The 22,560-nt window shown below is 38.9% G+C and overlaps 1 protein-coding gene across 1 annotated transcript in view; it reads right to left on the bottom strand.

Moving 5' to 3' along the window:
• Positions 1-1,703: 1,703 nt before the first annotated feature.
• Positions 1,704-22,560, bottom strand: part of LOC133980455 (alpha-2-macroglobulin-like) — a 29,039-nt gene continuing 8,182 nt past the window's right edge. Inside the window, exons 7-36 of the mRNA XM_062419187.1 lie at positions 22,409-22,493; positions 22,131-22,275; positions 20,240-20,357; positions 20,029-20,138; positions 19,786-19,953; positions 17,353-17,577; positions 16,282-16,345; positions 15,973-16,118; positions 14,747-14,896; positions 12,779-12,925; positions 12,532-12,643; positions 12,274-12,424; positions 10,831-11,056; positions 10,179-10,305; positions 9,637-9,758; positions 9,461-9,512; positions 9,127-9,210; positions 8,498-8,674; positions 7,794-7,869; positions 7,452-7,608; positions 7,273-7,347; positions 6,470-6,632; positions 6,185-6,372; positions 4,146-4,358; positions 3,889-4,007; positions 3,655-3,745; positions 3,500-3,568; positions 3,317-3,422; positions 2,149-2,190; positions 1,704-1,808 (exon numbers count right to left, since the gene is read on the bottom strand). Coding sequence (XP_062275171.1) covers positions 1,804-1,808; positions 2,149-2,190; positions 3,317-3,422; positions 3,500-3,568; positions 3,655-3,745; positions 3,889-4,007; positions 4,146-4,358; positions 6,185-6,372; positions 6,470-6,632; positions 7,273-7,347; positions 7,452-7,608; positions 7,794-7,869; positions 8,498-8,674; positions 9,127-9,210; positions 9,461-9,512; positions 9,637-9,758; positions 10,179-10,305; positions 10,831-11,056; positions 12,274-12,424; positions 12,532-12,643; positions 12,779-12,925; positions 14,747-14,896; positions 15,973-16,118; positions 16,282-16,345; positions 17,353-17,577; positions 19,786-19,953; positions 20,029-20,138; positions 20,240-20,357; positions 22,131-22,275; positions 22,409-22,493 — 3,713 coding nt within the window. The 3' untranslated portion in view covers positions 1,704-1,803. The remainder of the gene's footprint in view (positions 1,809-2,148; positions 2,191-3,316; positions 3,423-3,499; positions 3,569-3,654; positions 3,746-3,888; positions 4,008-4,145; positions 4,359-6,184; positions 6,373-6,469; positions 6,633-7,272; positions 7,348-7,451; positions 7,609-7,793; positions 7,870-8,497; positions 8,675-9,126; positions 9,211-9,460; positions 9,513-9,636; positions 9,759-10,178; positions 10,306-10,830; positions 11,057-12,273; positions 12,425-12,531; positions 12,644-12,778; positions 12,926-14,746; positions 14,897-15,972; positions 16,119-16,281; positions 16,346-17,352; positions 17,578-19,785; positions 19,954-20,028; positions 20,139-20,239; positions 20,358-22,130; positions 22,276-22,408; positions 22,494-22,560) is intronic.

Below are 22,560 nucleotides of genomic sequence, written 5' to 3'. Positions count from 1 at the left end.
TGTTTTATTTCATTTGATAAAAAGCTGTTTACTTCTATGGTACCCTTTTCTAAAGAAATGCTTTCTTTTGACATGAGGTGTATTTTATTTTGAAGGATGGGTTGTGTGTGCATTAATGCGGGAGACAGGAAGGACGGAAAATTAACAGGAGAATACAGTAGTGTTTTTGGCGGTGTGGACGTCTGAAGTTGTGAAGAAAACAGTTTGTACAGTATGTGTATTAGATTTTCAACAGGATAATCTGTAAAAGTACATTTTATTGAGAGTTACTGAGAACGTCTGCCCGATGTTTTGCAACCTAGTAACCTGTTACGTCGCTCGTTAGTCAAGTGAGCGGGTTTGTAAGGTGGAGAGACTGCAGGCTAAGCTAACTGAGCTAACCCAGCTCGACATCCTAGCCTTGTGGACAGTTTCCGACCGGGAGACGACGGACAACCACCAGATAGCGCTCCGAGCCATCGAGGAGGCTCAGAGTTCCTCTGGCAACGTTGGATATCCACCCAAACTCTGTGAGTGTGTCCTCCTGCTGTCTCCAGCTTCCTGGACAGACAGCTGTGAACTGTTATTTTCACTGGATGGCCACGTAATTCCTGAAAAAGGTACAGTTAATTTATCTATAAGCGAATGCTTCTTCCTACTCCTTTTCAAACATGTTTAATCAATTTTGTTTTCCTTGTTTTGTGCGTTTGACTGTTGTTTTCTGTTATGTAAGATACATATATTTATATTTTTTCTTTGTTTTTGTTTGAAATAAAGCCTTCATTCATTCATTATTTTCTGCTCAGCTGAGAGTGAAGTGACTACTGAGGTTTTGGTCTCAACGAACACAAGCAGCGATACAGGCCTGCAACAATTTTATTTTATTAAGTATTATTATTTTGCCGGCTTAGTATAGTGATTATTGGTGTGTGCACAGTGTTTGATTACTGCTAAAATTTTGTTTGGACATTAAAAGGGACAATATATTGTATGGTTTGAAAGAAAACTGATATAAGCTGTGGACTTGTAAAAAACAAAAGAGTACACTAAATTTAAGTTGTTATATTTATTTTTGCATTATTATTCAATTCAATATTGAGACCATAAACACATTTTGAAAACGTTTACTGAGGTTAGAAATCAAGTGAGAAGTTGGTGAATTCTCCATTGACTTGTATAGAGACGGAAGTCCTTTTGACACCAAAACGGTCGCCCCCTGGTGGCCTTTTGATAGAATGCAGTTTTAAGTTACTTCCGCGTTCGCATCATTTCAGAGGACCAGAACTCCCCGCCTGGTAAAGACGAGTAGTTTCATAAAGTGACTGGAATCATGTGTTGAGGATGCTGGGTAACTGCTGACAAACTTCACCAAATTTCACAGCCACAGTAAGTTCAACCTTATCATTGGTTTAATGGCGATAATGTAGCCACTGCTACCGCTACTGACAGCGAAGAGCTGAGGCCAGGAAACACCACAACACATAAAGTCTATCAGAATAATGACGCATTATAAATAATAGGGCTTAGTAGCACTTTAGCTCGGTGGTTTGGAGGTTAGTATAACACTGACAGCCAGAATAAACATGGGTGTTCTTAAGCTGTGGGCCCTTTTCACTTGAGAAAATAGACATTTGTAATATTTTCATGACACACGCAAGCACGCAGGCTAGCACGCACGCACGCACACACACACACACACACAGAGTCTTATTGTGTACACAAGATATGGAAATTAAATGTAGTTTATCTTTATTAAAATGTATTGATATATTAGTCTCATCAGTAAGAGCCTGGGGCTTGAGATGTGTGACCACACTTCAGTCGTTAAGCTGCAAATCAGAGAAGAATTGTGATTACTTCACTCAAGTGCATACAATCAGCATTTTCCAGCAGCTTTCTTTGGCTTCATTTGGTTACTAAATTGACACATTCACTTTAATACTATAGTTAATTAATCATTATGTGTTGTTTACATCTAATTGACTGATTCAAAAATGTCCTACATCTTTCTGAGAAATAATTCAAAGTAATTAAAAAGTATTAATAATTGAGATAGTTACATCATAAGAAAATGTACCATAAACAAGGGTGCAAGGGGTTCTTGAGCAACATTTGAGTTTTACTTTGTGGTGCTGCTTATATAAGCTTGATTATGTTAGAGATTGTTACCTGCAGCACAAGGGTAGATGTATTCTACCTCATCCTGGTCACCTGAGAGGAGAAAGTATTATTAGATAACAGAGTTCAAACAAATGAAACAATGAAAGCTCAAAGAATTCCCAAACACAAAATAACTTCATGCTCAGGACATTGAGGGGTTGGGTTAAATCCCAGTGTAGACTACCGGTCAAAAGTTTTAGAACACCCCAATTTTTCCAGTTTTTTATTGAAAAAATGTTTTCAAGCTTACCATCTTGGTCTTTTTTCCTAAGGTAGTTCTGGCATAGCTTGGACTTATGTTTTGGGTCATTATCTTGCTGTAGGATGAACGCCTGACCAACTACGTGCATACCAGGGGGTACTGCATGGCGCTGCAGAATGCTGTAGTAGCTGACCCTGGATCCAAAAAAACAGCCCCAGACCATCATGCTTCCTCCTCCATGTTTGACAGTTGATGTCACACACTGAGGAACCATCCTTTCTACTCGACGGCGTACAAAACTCCTGCTTGATGAACAGAATATTTAACATTTTGATTCATCAGTCCATAACACCTTCTTCCAGTCTTCAGTAGTCCGTTGGTGGTGTTTCATGGCCCAGGCAAGCCTCTTCTTCTTATTCTGATGTCTTAGCAATGGCTTTCTTGCTGCAACTCGACCTGTCAAACCTGCAACTGGAAGTCTTCTCTTCACAGTTGAAACTGAGACTTGCTTACTCTGACCACTATGAAGCTGTGCTTGAAGCTGTTGAGCCGCCTATCACGCAAGCTGTTGACTCTCAGAAACTTGTCTTCTGACTCTGTTGTGGCTTTGGTTCTGCCAGACCTCTTCCTTTCAGAGTTTCCCAGTTTCTGAGGAGGAAACTGTACTCACTGACACCTTGACTTTCTTCGCAATTTCTCTGTAGGAAAGACCTACATTTTTAAGTGTTTTTGTATAATTTTCAGTTTTGGGAAACCTTTCCTTTTTTTTTAACCTCTGGCAGTTCATCACTTACCTTTGTACCATTTCAAGCTAATCATTGGACTTGAACTGCTTGAATTTCAATAAAAAAATGGAATATTTGGGGTGTTCTAAAAACTTTTGACCGGTAGTGTATGTCAGACAAAACTTTGAAAATTGAATTCGTAGTTGTGATAATTGTACAGTTAGTTAGAAGAACCGAGCATGTGATTTACTTGGTTGGTAGTAGTCATAGATCTTAACCAAGGCAGGCTTCAGGTTCTGCACTTCGAGCTCCTGTGTGAGATCTAAGCTGTGTTTGATGGGTATGTTCTTCATTAACTGTTAGAAGAAAAACACAATCAGTGACAAATCTGGAGAGCATTGTCTTGTATTTAACCACTGTGAGTTCCTTTCACCTTCTCTAAGTACACAAGAACATGATCTTCCTTTACTTCAACACGATCCACCAGCGGGGAGCGTTTGAGCTGTGAAGGCATGATATTCAGCTGTGTTACCATGACTTCAACAAATGATACAAATATTGCAGGTTAGAAAAACTACAGTAAGCTACCTGCTTCAACGACTCTTGATGTGGGACAAATCCAGAAAGCATTTTGATATCCAGGATCACCATGTTTGTACTGCTCTCTTTTCCACTAAATCTGTAATGGAACCATGAAATATGTGATGTTACAAATAGTACAGCTGCGCTTTTCCATGCCTTGAATAACCTCCAACAACATGTCAGGATTTTCTGCGCTCTATAATGGTCGTAGGTTAGATCTAGTTGCTGCACATTACTTACAGGGACTGAAGGTTCAGAGTTAGTTTAGGTCTCAGAGATCGGCAGTCAGCCTCTGGTGTGACTTTGACACTGAGAGTGGTCACATCAGCAGGGGTTGGGATGTTATAATGAAGAGAAATCTGGCAAGTAGTGCAATAGGAAGGTTTTAATATTCATTCATTTTAATTCGGGAGCCTAACAGCTCTAGTTGTGGTGTATTGCTATAATGGATTTATGTGTACAGAAGAAGAAAGTTAAGTGCCACAAGAACCACTGACCTGCACTGCAGCACATGCAGTTCCCTTCACGTCCAGACTGTACTTTCCTGTCACATCCTGCAGTGTCTTCTCCTGGTAGAGCAGTTTGTTTCTACTGTTAACATCAAATGTCATCTGGTCACTGGGAGACTGGACTGTCACTGTGCTTGAACTCTCTGGACTGAACACCAGAGTGGAGTAGAGAGCCAGAGCCTGAAGAGCCACCACTGTGTCCTACAACACACACACACACACACACACACACACACACACACACACACACACACACACACACACACACACACACACACACACACACACACACACACACACACGCACGCACGCAAACACACACACACACACACACACACACACACACACACACACACACCAATACACCAATTACTGTTTCAATGGTTTTGTCATTCTCACAGTATTCTTATATATTTTTGTTGCAGTGTATCCATGGAAATGAAAAAAAACTCCAAGATATCTCCCTATAAGACAGTTATAGTAGCTACTGTATTGGGCTATAGTGTCTTACCTCATAAAATCATGTATTCACAGCTAAATTACAGTATGAAACAACTGGTTTTATTTTTGCAGCAGGTCACAGTGCTTCCACCTTTACATGGTTTGTATTAACTTTAATGGATGGTGAGAGTGGATGAGGTTCTTTCTTTCTGAGCACAAAATGGCTATGAAGAGTGGCTAACATCAGGATAGTTTCTATTTTTAACATTCTTTGTGTAACCAATAAGTGTATGTAACAGATGTGTTCGGTGAACACAGGGAATGACAATCCTTCACAGCTGTTGATTAGAGCTATCAAAACTCACAATGCAGAACTTACTGGCCCACTATTAGCATTGTTTCAACCTATATTTCCCAACACACATCAGAAATTATCGTTTGGATCATAGACTGTATATAAAATGGTCGTAACATCCGTGACGTCACCCATTGGTTTGTGGACTGCTGCTCGGAAGCCAATAGTATCGGATCTGAGCAGCGCCATCTTGAAAATTTCAGGTGCATGCTGGGTAAAAAAAGAACACGGATTCTACTTATATGGGCATCAGGAGGGGCATGAGTCACCCTCCTGAACCTGTGCACCAATCAACCTGTCAATCACAACGTAGCCACGCCCTAATGCATACCCTGCTTTATAGTCAAATATAAAATCAGGGAGGCCAAAATTTCACAAATGAACATCATACTGCATTGAAGAAGGCTTTAAACACATTTGAAAACGTTTACTGAGGTTAGAAATCAAGTGAGAAGTTGGTGAATTGTCCATTGACTTGTATAGAGACGGAAGTCCTTTTGACACCAAAACGGTCGCCCCCTGGTGGCCTTTTGATAGAATCCAGTTTTAAGTTACTTCCACGTTGGCATCATTTCAGAGGACCAGAACTCCCCGCCTGGTTTGGATGCAGGCTTTAGTTTGGACATGACACATTAGGATAAACCCTTGCTTCAATCAACATATATGACAAAACTTGCTAACATGCTAACAGGCTTTGGTCCAAAGCAACAGACAAACGAGGTACAATCCAAGCTGCAGTAGCTCAAGAACTTTTCACTTCCTTTAGTAGAGAGATGTTGTATTGCAAAATTCTTGAAGCAAGACAGCTATGTACTGTTTGATGTAGTAGTTACAGTGTCTTTTTGGTTGCATCACTTTTATAGTTTGACAAAAGCATAATTCAAATCAGCCTGAGTAATAAGCCTCAACTCAGAAGTACAATCTGGGCTGTCTTTTTCTCTCATTGTTTTTATAGGTAGATTTAGTCTTTCACCAAACCTGAGGTCAGGGATTTTGACCTCTCAAAGGTGCGTGATTACTGTTCTAGATCTCACATATGAAAGGTAGCAGCAAGGCAGGCCTGTTGTTTCCAACTTGAGATTGGTTTAGAGTCAGCTTTTTTAACAACAAGATGACCGGAGCATGCTTACACATCATGGAAAATGTCCCCACAATTAAGACACACACTGTTGAAAATAAATTGAAAGCCTGGAGTGCAGCTCTGCTTTAACCTCAGCTGCTCTGGATGTACCTGTGTAGAGGAGAAGCCTCCATAATGGTTCTGCTGGCCTGTCAGCCATCTAACGATGCGGCTGGTGTAGCCCAGGTCTTCAACAGTAGGGGAGGCGCTGAGTTTGGCCAGCATCACATAGGAGCTGATCTCCACAGACAGAGAGGCTGACGTTTCTGTTGCTGTCTGAGACCAGTGGAGGGAACCCTCTAAAAACATCCACCCAAAAAACAGAAAGACAGGCATGAGGTGAGCTATCTCAACAGTAATGACGCAGTAATGATTTGTTTTAGGATTATAACTCACCGTCATGTAGTGCAACCTTGTCTAGGTGCTCCAGCAGTTGAGCACGGGTCTCCATGTCTCCAGCCAAGGTGAAGACGTATGCAAGCATAGCTGCAGTGTAGGTGTTTTTGAGGTCACTGGTGGACTCTTTGAGGCAAGACAAGCTCTTGTTCACCACAGGATGCTGTAACAGATAAAAACATGTGATATACATCTTTTGATCCACTCTCTCAATTTCAATAGATTCTAAAAAACAACTTAATTGTTTTATTACTCATTATTTTCATATAATCTATTTGTGTAGAAATATAGGACCAGTCAAAGTTTGGACACACTGAATGGAAAAGTGTGCCCAAACTTTTGACCGGCTATAATTCAACACAAATAGAGGAGATGATTGGTTGAAATCAGGCATTCAAAAATCATAGACAAGAAAAAACAGCACTTGCAGTCTTATGAGATGAGGTTAAGGAGGCAAAGTGTTGGAACACATCACTGATATTTACAGTATAGATGTAGAAGAAGAAAACAAATTGTACTGTAGGTTATAAGACAATACATTCCAACAATAAAACAAGAGTCCCTGGTGCAGGAACAAGAACATCATCCCTTACTGACATCCTACCCATGAACACACTAACTGTGTTTGCTTAAACTGACGACGAAGCTGGGGTGCCACTGCCAAAACTTGAAACTGTGTCTCTGCTGTTGTAGTCTGTTATCTTTTTTTTTTTGTTTTTTTTGCTATGCATTTTGTTTTTCTCTGTTGCCTTTTACAAGAGAGTTGAAAACAGAGATAGTTACTTGTCATCCACAGTACTTACAGCAGCTGAAATATTCATCTCCAAGAACGCAGCAGTGATGTAAGCACTGAGAGTCACTTCATCAGATACACCACCCTGTAGAGACGAAGCATCACAGAGACATCAAACACAAGACTGTATCTCCAACATAGTGACGAGAAATACAGTGCCCTCATTTTTATACAGACTCTATGACCTACCTTCATTCTGTTGTTAAAGAGTTTTCCTGACTTTTGGAAACAGCCATTGGGAAGTTGTTTTCTCTTCAGCCAAGTCTTTGACTGCTTAATCTTTGCTGGGTCGATGTAGATGAAAGACTGTGCTTTGGCAAAGGATCTCAGTACAAAAGCAGTCAACCTGTAGATAAGTTAAACAGGGTCAGACATTTACAAAAAAAAGAGATGTGCCTGATCTTTGTTAATGTATGACCTGTCACTCTGATACACTGATTATACCAGTTAATTAACACTGCAGTTCAGGGTTGAAATGTGTTTTTCAGGTGTCTACAGATAGACATCACTGTGATTCAGTCATTTTCATACCGAGTGTTCGGTGTTCCACTTCCGAATGTGCTGTAAGCGCCATCATAGTGCTTGTAGTTCAACTGCCTCTGGTAGCCTGTATTATAATCACAGTACGCAAATCATGATTATGATTATTATCTCAAAAGTTTGGTGCAACAGACCGTTTTTACTAGTTTTCAGAGGCCCCCATTACTTAGAGGTTGAGATGCATGAATTGCATCAGCTCAGAAAGCCTCAGTCCTAAAGCACTCATGCAGCCTGATTCAAGGCTTCTCACACCTCACTTACTCTGCTGTTTCCTTCCTTCAACATCCATATTCATAACCAGCTTAGCACACTATTGATCTTGTGCTGAGCACTCATGTTACTCCAGGCATTCTGTGGTTTCCTGCAATCCCCCAAATTAACAGCCGGTAATTTTAATTACACAAATTTCAGATTTTAAGTTCTTGTCCATACTTTCTTCATACTTTTACTCATTTACTGCATTTAAGAGGGAAATATTGTAATAACTCCACTCTACTCAATACATTTTAGTGATAGCTGTACTTAGCTAGTGAACAATTTGAAAACATATGAGCTAACAAATAAGATATAACCTCAGTACATAGGGTAGTTACAGGCATAGTAAACATACTCCTGTAATATACCTGTAATGTGAATGGTCTGAATCACTCTCACATAATGCACATGGAATAATAGGGTGTTCAATACCAACTCACCACTACTCAGGAAATTGGTAACCTTTTCCTTGATGGCTGGGGTCATCTGATCTGTGTTTTTCAGGTACTGGAGGATGTAGATGTTGGGGGCCAGGAGAGCCATGTTCTGCTCCCCACATCCATACGGCATCTTCAGCAGTCCATCCAGGTTCTTCAAGGCCCGACCCAGGATGTCACCTGCACAGAAACACTGACCTCTTAAGAAATTAAACTAGTCTGATCTTTAACTTCTGCATTGATTTGGGAGACAAGTATACCCACTGTCATATGCCCACAAATGTTGAACAATTGGTTGCCTGGAATTGAATGAATCAACCTATAAACTCATGGCATGGTTTGGAAATAGCCAGCAGTAATGTAAACATACAAAAATTGTAGTAAGTGGACTACAAGCTGCACAAGCATCTGTTTGATCCCTAAGCTGTCATAGTTACTTAGATATACTGTTTACTGTATAAACGTTGCATACTGTATGAAAGTGCCATGGTTAAAAAAGTGTCATGATTAAGTATATTATCAAAAATGGGAAAATGCTTTGAATTTCAGTGTTTCAGCATGAAGTAACAGTTATCCTGCCAGCATTGTTTTATTAAGCGATAGTGAATATATATCACAAGGAATCTGTTTACCTAGAACTGATAGTGAAGCCCGGGCAGACCCATCAATCACATTCTCGGGGAGTTGTAGCTCTACTTCCTCTGTCAAAGCATCATCTGTTTATAGCAAAAAACACAACAACACAAGTATGAGTGACGGTGCAGAAAACAATCCCTCAAATGTGAGACAGACAAGCAGAAGCAACTGTCTTATTACATATGTCATTTAGATTTATTACTTAGTTAAATATCTACAATTTCCAAACCCAAAAATTCCTGGATTTGTTTTAAATATTCAATTTCAAATGTACATTTTGGGCTTGCTCTTGTTCCTGGTGTTAAAATTCCTGTTCTAAACCATACTGACCTTTTGGGCAGAGCAGCCAGTTGTGAGTCTTTGTCATCTCAGTTCCTTCAGCCTGAGAAGGAAAGAGATGGAAGATCATGTAACACATGTGCTCTGTCAAAGTTGATCATTTATTTTATCATCAGAAGTAGAGTATACACAGTTTTTCTTTGTCATCTTGTATTAAAAGTGCCCACCTTTACTATGAGAGGCCGTGTGACCACATCGATGCGACCTCTCTCTGGCACGGTTACAATCTCATTGTTACATGATGCGTGGGATTTCACAGCTTCAGCGCTCACTGTCACATTCATGACTCCTAATAATGATCATAAAACCATGTATGAAGATCAATTATCTACATATAACTTCTAAGAGCTTGGAGTGTTCTTTTAGAGGTGGATCCCTCTCCACTGTGACACAGTTTGAAGGTATAAAATGTGAAGGGGATGAAAAGCAAATCCCTTTTCTTCTTTATAATTTATTTTAGTCTCATTAATTCATGTTCATACATGTTTCTTAATGTTTATTGGCATGAAAAATTGTTTTTTTCACAAAAGTCCTAAAAGAAATCTGTTAATTTCAACAACTTATATCAGTTTTTGTCAAATTATTGTAATTGATTTATTACCACATGTGGGAAATCAGAAACATAATTGTAATTACAGTTAATATATTTGTAACAATCTGATTGTATTGAGAAAATCTCTACACAGAAGTATACAGGTGTGACACTTACCTAAGACTGAGGGTGCCAGGCTCCAGCTGAGGGTCTTGCGTTCATTGGCACACAAACAGGAAGTGTACTGGTCATCAGAGAGAGGGGTGAGGGTGTAATCTAAAGAGAGTGTTGGCGTCACACTGACCTGTTCAAGACACATAATCTCACTTTTAAACCAGTCAAGTTACAAAAATGGAGGGGTTGCAGATGACATATTAATGCAGAGTTGGGATTTTTATTACAATTTTACTTTCCTGAACACAATAAGAATCAACACACATCTGGTGTTAGGTGCACCTTCTTTTAACTGTATAGATGAGTCTCAGTCTTCTCACTAAACTTACCATACAAAATAAAAATATACTCTGACAAACCTAGCGACAGAGAGCCTGAAGAAGACAGAAGACTGACTTACATTCATGAGGTGGACACAAACTGGACTCAAATGGCGTATTAATGCTTCTTTGTTTCTGCAGTATGTGTAATTAGACAGTTGTTTGCTGACATGTTACTGTATTAACATAACTTAATGAGCTGTATGTGAGGCCTATGTGTCTGAGATTCTGTGTGACAGTAAGCCTCTAATCTGTGCAAGCATGCAGTGCAAATGTACTTTCTTCTGTCTCAGATTTTGACGCGGTAGTATTGTGAGTGTGAAAGCATTCATTACCATGATGCAGCTGGACAGGTAGTTGAAGACAGTTGCCTTCAGTTCAAAGTGCTCCCCCCGGATGATGGAGTAGGGCAAGGTGAGCTCGAGGAAGAAGGGCTGGAAGGCGGTGAGCTCTTTACGAGGAGCCAAGCCAAAACCATGAGGGGACAGACAGAAAGCTTCCGTCTCCCAGGTGGTGATGGTGTCTGGGACAGTCAAGGACACATCTTTTGTTCCAGACTCTCTGGAACAAGACACAGGTTTTCTTGTACAAGTGGTGCAATTATTTCCAATATTTCCAATATATAGAAAGTCAGTGTGCGTTCATATGTGCATGTGTGCGAGTGTCCAAGTGTGTGCATGTGTCTGCAAGGGGGACATTGGCCATCATACATGAAAACTGTGAATGGAACAAATATTTTCAAGATTTGTTCAGTGAAATTGTTTGTAGCTCTATCAGAGCTGTCAAGATATTTTTTATTTTAAATAGCTAAAATCCCAATCTGCATTTCCTCTGGAGAGTTTCAAATGATGCCCAGAACTGTGTGCCACAGCTGACCCCTCACAATATTTGCTGTAGTAACATTACTGCATGTATGGACTGGAGAAAGAAATTTCAGAGTTATTATTGTATTTTAGTCCTTGATGGTGAACTTCTGAGTTGCTCAGATACAACTGAGCCTCTTTACTACCAGTCCATTGAAAGAGACAGTTCAGCTCTTTTTCTCTCTTATCTCTTGTATCTCTTCAGATAGTTTTAGTTGCTCTTTTTTTTGCCTCTGAGATGGTTGCCTTCAATTCATTACTGGGGCTTGTTATGAGACTTCATGAATTAGGCTGATTGGCTTCCCAAAACATGATAACTACATAGAACATATACATATTATATGGCGGCTGTGGCTCAGGAGGTAGAGCAGTCGTCCTCCAATTGGTGGTTCGATTCCCGGCCCCTCCAGTCCACATGTCAATGTTTGCTTGGGCAAGACAATTAACCCCAATTTGCTCCCGTTGCTGTGCCAACAGTGTATGAATGTGTATAAATGGTTAACTTCCCCTGATGTGCAGGTTGGTGGTAGCTCCTGCCAACAGTGTGTGAATAAGATGTAGTGTAAAGCGCTTTGAGTGGTCGTAAAGACTAGAAAGGCGCTATATAAGTACAGACCATTTACCATATTATACATATTAATCCAGCTGAAAATACTCAACAAACCAATGAAACAATGAGAGGTTCATTGACCATACATAATCAGTGTAGAAGGATAGAAACTTTTGAGTGTGTATGAGAAACAGAGAAAAAGAGAGACAAGAAATGCAACTTCATTATTATTGAAAGCCAATACAAAACAATTTGTTGCCTTTTTTTCAGCTTTTTTATCGCATGAAAAAAGAACCGTTGTGTTTTGGTTATGTGTGTGAGCTGACAAATAACATCATGTAAAGTGTCTTGTGATAAAAGCTCACCCAATTTCCACCAGGTCCCAGATCCAAGTCTCAGGGAAGAAACTGCGGGCTGTCTCTATTGGTGGAGCAGCTCCATGATCCTCCGGCCATGACACACTAGCACCCAACGACATCGAGTGTACAATTATTGGGGGGGGAAGCTTATAACTGACTGAAGAAAGAGGATAATATTCAATCAGAATCAAAGGTCAACTTGAAACAGTGAGCATTCCTGAAGTTATAGCTTGTAAATATTCAGCATGCATTAATTGATAGAGCTAAAGTAAGAAGTCTCACCATGAAGGATGGAGGTGTAGTATGGTGCTCCCTTGAAGTTCACACATGATGGCATCCTGATGAACACATTTGTTGCCATCTTCAGGCCCAATTTCTAGAAAAACCATCAACATTTAAAAATGTCACTTCAAAGCAGCGTCTACATTATCATATATATTGTGCTGTTTGTTACTTAGTATTTTTGCTTTTTCAGCAGATGTCAGCAATGCATTTATTAAACAAGGGTTACCTCAAAAACTGAGTAAGGATCGTCTCTATCGCCATATCCAATTTTTCTCAAAATATCTCTTCGTTGTCTCACATTTATACACCCTACAGGATCTTCAATATCGTCTCGAATACCAGATGCTTTTTTAACAGGCAACAAACTAAATATCTGAAAAGAAAGAAAGATATAAAAGTCTTAACAACTATAAGCCACTCTTTTATAACAAAATATATCAGTTTGGTAAGCATCTCTGTGAACAATTAGCAGGACTAATAATAAAAGGTGGAATCCATGTATTGAAAGACTACTTATCTTCATACAAATTACCATCATTATGTCAGAAGCTAACATAAAAAAATTGTTGCTGTTGCTTTCCAGATACTAATGTCTTATTTAGCACAAAAAAAACTTAACATTTTGTTGTGACTTACATAAGAAACCTAACAAGTTAATTTCAGAAGATTATGAGCGTCTATAGGTTTAAATGTACTAATCCTGGCCAGTTCCACTGAGTGTCCTGCTTTAGAACATCTTATCAGGAAATAAGAAATGGAAAGCATTCCCTAAAAAACATATTCTCCCTACCAGTCCCAGGCTATAGACCTGCAACTTTACGGTTACAAACCATAGACTCTATATAAAGATGGACATAGCAAGGTGTGACATCACCCATGGGTTCTCATTGGAGTCAGTTTGAAGCCTAAAACTGGAGGTGTTTTGTAGTCGAGTGGTTACAGCACATGCTTCATAATCACAGCATCCCTAGTTTGACTCCGGCAAGGGACCTTTGCTGCATGACATTCCTCTCTCTCTCTCTATTTCCTGTAGGCCTCTATGCCATGTACTTATAAATAAAGGAGAAAAAATGAGGGAAAAAAAGAACTGCAGCTTATGGTCAGTGCTGTCTTTTCTTTTTGATCACCAAGCACTGCACACTTGGGCTAACGTTAGCTACATTAGCTCTATTGTGCCATCCTATCGTAATCAAGTAACATTAAATTTAGTGAAAATACTGAGAAGTCTATAAATCAAAATTACCACCAGCACACCTCTTAGAGGGGCCTGAATTTTGCCATTGACACCATAATGCCGTAATGTTGAAAAATGATTGACTTGGTAGGGAAGAGTGGGGTTGGTAGTCACACTTTTTTCTTTCCTTTGAATTCGTAATAAACCGTATACTGAATAGATTTCCTTTTCATTTGTAATTGAAGCCTAAAGTGTCAGGTAGGAATAGAGTGGTCTTACTCTCCTTCATCTGATTCTGTTCAAAAGATATGGGCCGTCAAATATGTCTTGTGCACTTGTGACAACCATCCCCATCGTGGGGTTGGTAGCCATACACTATGGGATTGGTTGTCTCTGTGTTCTTGTAATGTAGAAAAAAAATGTAGACAGTCTTAAAAAAATGTTTTAAATGTTTGGTTTCATTGAAATACAACAACATAACACATCTCCTGCACCAAGTGAACATTAACAAGAAAAATAATTCCTAAATGTTCCCCCTTATATAACAATATTGTACATTTTCACCTCTCTGACTGCTCTGAGCATCACATCTAGAGAAGTCTGGCTCTTGGTTGTCTCCATGACAAAGTTCCTGCTCATTTTGCTATCTTAAAAGAAAGAAAGAACTAGATATATCACACCATATGTATACCACCATATGAGACAACCAACCCCAAAGAGAATGTGACAAGCTTCCCCAACTCTGATTTTTTGCTACCAGCAAAGCTAACAACCACATGGCGTAGCTAAGAAAAAAACCTACCTAACTATCGCTCTCTCTTCATACTTTTTAACTCGGCTTCTTCTAGAGAGAAGTTCATGTTTTTTGAATAGGAGTCATTTGGAGTATCTAGTGGCCATTGCTTCAGCTTAAGTAGTTGCTGCTTGTTACAAATCCGAAATGTAAGACAGAACAAATGTAAGACAGAACACAATAATTAAAAAAAATCATCTAATGTATCGGCTGTGATTGATCTTGACCTGGTCTACATTAAGAGTCTTCCCCGGCTCCTTGATGAGAACGCTCTGGTCCACAGCACTCACGCCACATAGAGAGTCTGGCTGGGCCATTAACTGCAAGGTGATTTCCTCTCCTGGGACAGCTGAGGATGGAGAAAACTCTACTGACACCTGAAACAAATACAAAAGAGATACAGATCTTAAAGAGATGTAAACTATATTCCTCCAGCAAATTGTCTGATAGAAGTATGTATGACAGTACAGTATGTACATAAAAGAAACGTTCTCCTATTTTTAGGAAGATGGACTGATTGTTCACCCACAGATTTCTGTCCAGGAGCAGGTCAATTTGTCTGTTTAGAGGGATCATGGATCACAGTGGTCAAAGGTAAATGCATCAAAGTTATTTTAAAACATGATAAGATTCAATCTGTAGCAGATTTGGCTGACAACCCATGTAGCTCATGATTTTCTATTGTGTTTCTTAAGATATAGTTCCATTTGTTTCTCATCTGACAAAAGAAAGCTATGAAATGAGGTGTGCAAGGTGAAAAAATTATTATTGTCACTCCCAACTCTGCAGTGCTGAGTTTGGTGTTTCCTTGTTGGGAGTGACAAGGTCCGAGCCTAGATGACAGATATTATTACAGTACATATTTCCATTATGATAGTCGTTCTGTCCTGACTTGGAAAGTCAACTTGACCAGCGAAAATATGGCAAGCAAGAGTTGATGGACCAATTAAACCCACTTATCTGGCAAACAATGTAATCACGTCTCCCGGTGATGCACAGAAATCAAGGATATTACAGTTCTGCTGTCTTAAATCTGCAGCCATGTGTTTACATTCAAATTGCAAAAAATGGAAGAGCAGAAAAAAGGAACAGAAACAGACATTGTAACATAAGTTATTAATGTAGCTTACTTACTTAAAAAAGCCTATGGTAGTAAAGTAATTTCACCTTTTTTATGATCTTCATATTTGTTATTGCATTTGTTCTTGTTTTATTGATACTGTGTTGTTTTAAGTTGTTGTCTCTTATTGTTGTTTTTGTGTGGCCACATGTGGTCTGGAATAAAGTCAAATGCCTGGCCTGAAATATTGTCCCACTCTGACGCTGCACTTACTTGTTGCACAGATCAATCAAACCCCTGTGAAACTAGAAGCCAACATATTAAACTACACTTACATATAATTTATATGTAAATCTGAAAAGCTCAGGTTCATCATCTTCTTTTCACACTGACCTTGTTACTGAAGCATTTCTCTGTGGAGAAGTCTTCACTGTGGGCGATCACAATCTCACTGGGGAGGACAGTATAAGCAACAATCTGGACCATTGGTGCCATATCTGGAGTCACTTTCAACTGAAAGGACAACTCGCCTGCAGTCACTGAAAAAGAAAATCAAATGTTATGATCAAACATATCAACCAATGCAACACAAATCCTTTAAAAGTATGAAATGCGGCACAATTCTACTAAACACTATTTTCTAAGTGAGAATATGTCTACAAATCTCAATTTATGGGTAGATTATTCTTACTCTTCACCTACCGGATTCCTTAAGCACTGCAACCTTATGAAATTGTTGCCCGATAATGGCTCCTCTGGATAATATCTGGTGGAAATTAAAAGAGACATGAACTGTAAACTTTTCAGAGGGAGCTGCATGTGAGGGTGAGTGTAATCCTAGCTCTACTTCTGTACTGAAACCTGAATAACCTGCATAATAAAATAATACTCTCTGTAGTACAGGGAGACTCACCTTGACTTGACCCCATCAGTCAATCCCCAAATCTTAGCTTAAATCATGATGTGTGTCTGCCCCTATAGTTTAATGTTCTGCTTAACTGTTTGGTAGAGCACATTTTGAGTCACTATATTTTAACTCAACCTGATTAAACCATCTCTACCACTCAGTTTAGGTATGTTATGTTAAAGGAAATCCACTAGATGTCACTGTGTCTTTTAGTTGGCAACAAAAAAGTCACCCCAGACTGGAGACATGAGTTTGATTGGTGGAACTTTCAAAGATAACCATATTTTTTCAATATATATTTTCCGAGGTCTTACTGCACAGAATTATTATTTCATATTTTATTGATAAAAAAATAATAAATATAGTAAGAGTCAAAAAACAAAAACAAAAACATGCTCTACAAATATTCATTTTATGGTAAAGGTAGTGAAGCTAAACTATTCTCATTATATATGTGTGTGTGTGTGTGTGTGTGTGTGTGTGTGTGTGTGTGTGTGTGTGTGTGTGTGTGTGTCTGTGTGTGTGTGTGTGTATCCATATATGTAAATATATACACACACACACACACACACACACACAGTTTACAACAGACAACATATATATATATATATATATATATATATATATATATATATATATATATATATATATATATATATATATATATATATATATATATAAAAAAACAACTGTTGGGTCTATTTGAAAAACATTAACTGTTATTATTGCCCCAAGGAAATATTTCGAAAAATTATGAAAAAATGCCTTTTTTCTTTTTGAGAACAGGTAAAGGCTTAATGGTAGGTTGTAGCCTAAATGTTGTGATTCATCTCAAAGCGTAAATGCTCTTTACACCCAGTACTCACCAACCACATCACATCCACAAAGCCCTCGGTCTCTCCTGCTATAGCATATTGGATATATATGGTCGCTTTTCCATCACAGGGAAGTGGTTTCGACTTCTTCTTCACCTCTAGAGAGCTGACTGTTTCAGAATGAGGAGAAGATGGCTTGACCATAGACAGTGTGTGAACTGCTGTCCCATGGTGTAGATTCTGGTATGTTAGCTCCGGCAATAATGTCACGCTAGCCTGGATTGTAGAGAAGATGTGCTCTTAACCAGCCAACAACACAAATAATGAAATATATAACAGTTATGGTTATTTATGGTTAGTTATTATTATGGTTAGTTTAAGGATTAAAAGATTACTGTCAGTGGTAGCAAGCTCACAAAGAGTCTTTTGATGATGTTCTGTTAATTCCCTCCACTGAACAGGTCTGTCAAGCAGGGCATCTTTAACATGTGGTAAGAACTCTTACAATAACTCTGACTTTATTGATAGGCATAGGTGTGTCCCAGGCAAAGGGAAACAATGGTTTCAAAGTTTCAGCTGAATGTGTCGTCGATTGCTCATAGTTATGACAGTTGTTGAAAACAAGTGTGTAGCTGTCCTCATTAATGGTGCTCTCTCTATTTTTCATTAAACTGTCAAAATATGTTGATATTTTTCTTGGTGATGCTCTCCCAGGCCTTCACTGCAGCCAACTTTAGCTATTGCTTGTTGTGGGGTCTCTGCCTTTAGTCTGGTGTTCAGCAAGTGAAATGCAGCTCAGTCGGATTGGGATCAGGGGCTTGAGTCGGCCAGTTGAGGATATTCTATCTCTTGACATAATCTTCTCATCTCTCAGCCATCAGAATTTTAATTTCAGACAACTGGCAGCTGCATGATGTGCGCCTTTGCTGTCCAGTACACAAGCAAATGTATTGTCTGTCACAGTGTCCAAAACTTTGCCAGGCAGTCCATACGATGAATGAATTTGTTGTAGTTCTGCACCAATAACATCAAATGTCTGCCTGCCTCTGATTCTTTTACATGTTACAGTGACCTTGTTGTGCTCCAAAGTTGAACTGTTACACCCAGAGAGCAACTTTGGAAAGTCAACTTTGGAAATAGGTAACATCTCCTCTACGAGATCTTGTTCTCTACCACCATGTCCTGCTCTGAAATCCGATTTCTGTTGTTAGTGCATGTACAGACACCTCTCTGTGAGCATCTTTGTTTTGTTTCTGATAAGTTTCATATTTCTGTGCTGCCATACCAGATCCTTTTATAAATTAGATGTTGTATTTATCGCAGTTGAAAGTATTTGCTGCTCACACAAAGACAACAAAATCATTTGCATCTTTTACTGACATAAACTCAAAAAAATCCTCCATCCTCCATTCCATTTAGCTTTTTGGCTCGTAGCTAACGTGACCTACCCTGAACTGTCACACGTACATGTCATCATAAGATAACCTACCTAGGACAAAAAATAAATCAAATCCAGGTGACGCAGTAATGCAGCATTACTTGGATTGGTAACTGTACTGTTTTGGAAATTGTAATCCCTTATACTTATACTTATACTTATACTTTACTTCACTATACAACGTTTAGTCAAGAGGTATGTAAAACCCATTTGTAGTCCTACACCCAGTAGCAATACTATAGTGGTCTTCTTTTCGTCTGTCTGTACTCTGGCTCCCCAGTCTCAATCTTTTACTTTCACCGTTGTATCTGTGAAGCTTCTATCAGACTGAATTTTGCCCCATTTGGTTCAACTGGGTGTATGTAGGAAGCCCTCATTTTGTGTCCAGCCTGCTCATCACCACCATAAATGCCTGGTGTCTGTTTTTCAGGAGAATCATACAGTTTTTGATCCATCTTTGTTCATCACTATTCACGCATCATGTCCAATTAACAGCTTCTTCCTCACAGTGTCCTCTTCCTCTGTGTAAATGCTGTTTTTCCCCCCGGAATTTTCTTTCTGGGTATCATATGTTATACAGATTGCAAAGACCATCTGAGACAAATTTGAGTTTGGCCTATTTTGTATGAATGAAACCAGGTTTAAGGTGTTGAGTCAGTCGAATAAAGACAATACTCACATTCCCATATTTCAAGGCAAGAATTGTTGGTCAACTAACTCAACTATTGAAGTTCCATATTAGCTTTAGCTGAACTTCAGAATCCATTTTTACACAGGGCGGGGGCTGTTTTATTGTGTCAATCATCTCTTATATTGGAACCACATCAACCGCAACCACATCAAACATTGATGTTACCAAACAAATGTCTCAACTTTGCCCATTAGAAAAGGGTTGATGCATTGATTGGGGTTGATTGGATGTTAAAATCACTCCAAATGATGAGACATATTATGCATGACAGTTTATTAGTGTAGCTTTTGCATCTGCATATTTTACTGTCATCATGTCTGGCTATCCTATTAAAATACCAGAATATTTGACTTACTGTTAGCTGGATCTTGTCGTTGTGGTTAGTTGTGTTTAATGAGAAAGTGGCGATACCATTGCTGTCAGTAGTGAGGTTCTGTCGGTCTCGTGCTGACCTTCTTTCACCCAGAAACAAGTAGACCAGCTTGTCAGGAATAGGTGTATCATTGAAATAAACTGCTTTAACCTGATGGAGACAAAAAAGATGTAGTACTGGAAATACACATGGTTTCAGTTACATTGTGTACAGAATCACACTTACTTTTCCCTCCACAGTTGCCCCTTTGTTATAAATCTTGGGTGTGTCAATAAAAGACAACTTTCCAACGGTGTAAGATAGCTCTATTGTTTTCCCTTGTGAGAATGAAATACCTACAAGAAAATCATCTATGTTACTACAGTGTGTGTGAGTCATATTGTTAAAATATCTTACAACAATGATTTAGTTATTTTGAAAAATGACTAAAACTTACCTGTCCCCTCCTCTTCCATTGTGGTTTTGAGAAACAGTTTATCCGGCAGGAACCTTAAGGCTTTTTTAGTAAAAGTGAACATCGGAATCCTAAACGTTGCACAGCCATTCTTTTCTGTCTAGATAGAACAAAAATAAAAATATAATATTAAAACACATGAGCACAATTGTCGCTGTGAGTCTGCTCATAAGCACTTCCTAATGTCTTTGCAAATGTATTCACTCAATGTGAATTACTATTAAACTGTATGCAACCCAAACTAAAAGATACATGTGTTGATTTCAGAATTAAGCCCAAAAGTCCAATTCAGATTGCCATCAAAGAACAGGTCATTGAAGAGGTTCAGTGCTCCACTTTATTTATCAGTTGAAATAAATGCCATCATGACAATCTGCAAAAGTTATTATTCCTTAGTTTGGTATCTAACTGAAGCTAAAATGTCATTGTCATTGCTAAAACATAAATTGAATGGATTTACCTCACACCCATGTAACCACTTAGAGCTAGGCATAATACCTCTTGGGCAGTAATGTCTAGGAAGCACGACTTTTCCAAAGGTGAGCATTCCCACTTGCCTCTGCTCTTACTCATCTGGGACAACCCTTGTACTATGGTGCTTTTTCATAACCTATTACTCCTATAGCCACACATCTAAAGCTGTGCCAGCCACAAACAGGCCACAATATACACTGTATGTCTACCATTGGTGGCCCAAGACAGAGTTGAGCTTTCTGGCCCAAGTACTATAAGGATCGATTGTTGCAGTGGTAAGGACTGCATCCTTTTTTCTTGTTTGCAACTGAAGGCCATAGCAGTAATTCAGTCTTAGTTATGGTATTGTGTCAATGTTATATATCCATTCCACGTTTCAGAAGTCAATTTAGATACAATAAATTGATTCAATAAATAGAAAAAAGGAGCACTATTTACACAATTAAGAACAAAATACTTCTAAATATGTTAATCCGTCAGTTCCTATGTGATTAAATTGTTCCTCCTAACCCTTCTTATTTAACAGGTAGGTTTTAGTTTGTGTTAAATGTGTGTTGCATATTTATATCATGTGTTTTGCGTATTTTATTACATTTTGGGCCCATTAAAATCCCAAATAGTGGGTACTAAATTGCGTGCACGGTGCAATAGATTGCCCGTGCCGTTTGCGGGTGATCTTCTCAGAATAACTGCGTAAATGAAAACAGGTGCAACAGGATGGAGACAGTAGTATTTAAATGAGGGTTTTGTGTCTTTATGGAGAGTTTGGACGAGCAGAAAGCTGCAAGTGCAAAATGAAATGTGGTCAGGTTCTGGTGGAAGAGGTTAACTAATATATTGAGTTATATCAAAAACTAATATTACCAGAAAAACCCACATATGGGAGAGTATTTGTGACAAAGTCAATGCTCTTAGTAAAACCAAAAATATTCCACTCCAATTATTAACACAGGTGGAAAAACTCCGTCCTGTGTGTATTCTGTCATTGTGCCTCCGTCTCCTCCTCTCTACAGTAACAGAAGTCATCTGTGCACAGTGAGCAGCAGGTTAATACCTGTCCTTCAAAGGTATTATTTATAGACGCAGTTAGCGTCAGATATATTACCTTCAGGTTGTAAATCACAATGCGCTTGCTAAATAACATATTTGCATTTTCTCCTCCCTGTATTTTGCACACTGGGGTTGAAACGCCTCATATTACATATTCATTATGGCAAACGTACTAAATGGACAGCGCGTACTATCCTGCACAGCTGAAAGACGCAAACCTCAGTGCGCTGCGTTAGTAGATCAGCTTGCACATTTTTTGCGGGTGATGTCAAGTTTGCACACGTTTCTACGCACGCAAACCTTTAGTAAATCAGGCCCTTTGTGTCTAATGTAGTTAAATCAACTGTACCTTCTTTATCTCCCTGTAGCACGGCGCAGACTTGTCAGGGACTCTCTGTCCATGTCTATCAAACACATCAATTCTATAATGACGACCCAGAGGTCGGCACAGCTCAAATTCAACGCTGCCTGGCACAGGATGTCCATAAGTATATCTGATTAGAAGGGAAGTTTTAACAAAATCACCGCATTGTCAAAAAAGGTTCACCAACTCACCAATACAGATTTAGTTTCATATCATCATAGGTCATGAGGCAAATGCATCTGTGAGAAAGCCCCAACACTTACTTTGCACAAACGTCAACTTTGATTTCCTCATCTCCATAGCTTATCTCATCTGCCACTTGAACTTTTACCTCAAATTTTGGCAAAACTGAGAACATAATATAGTTGTTATTATTCTTCATTCATTAAAAACAGTGAAATGAAAAAAGGAATAC

The sequence above is a fragment of the Scomber scombrus genome, chromosome 5, assembly GCF_963691925.1.
Source record: "Scomber scombrus chromosome 5, fScoSco1.1, whole genome shotgun sequence".
Lineage (NCBI taxonomy): Eukaryota > Metazoa > Chordata > Actinopteri > Scombriformes > Scombridae > Scomber > Scomber scombrus.
Note: the sequence above shows the minus strand (reverse complement) of the source record. Positions and strands in the feature narration are given on the sequence as shown.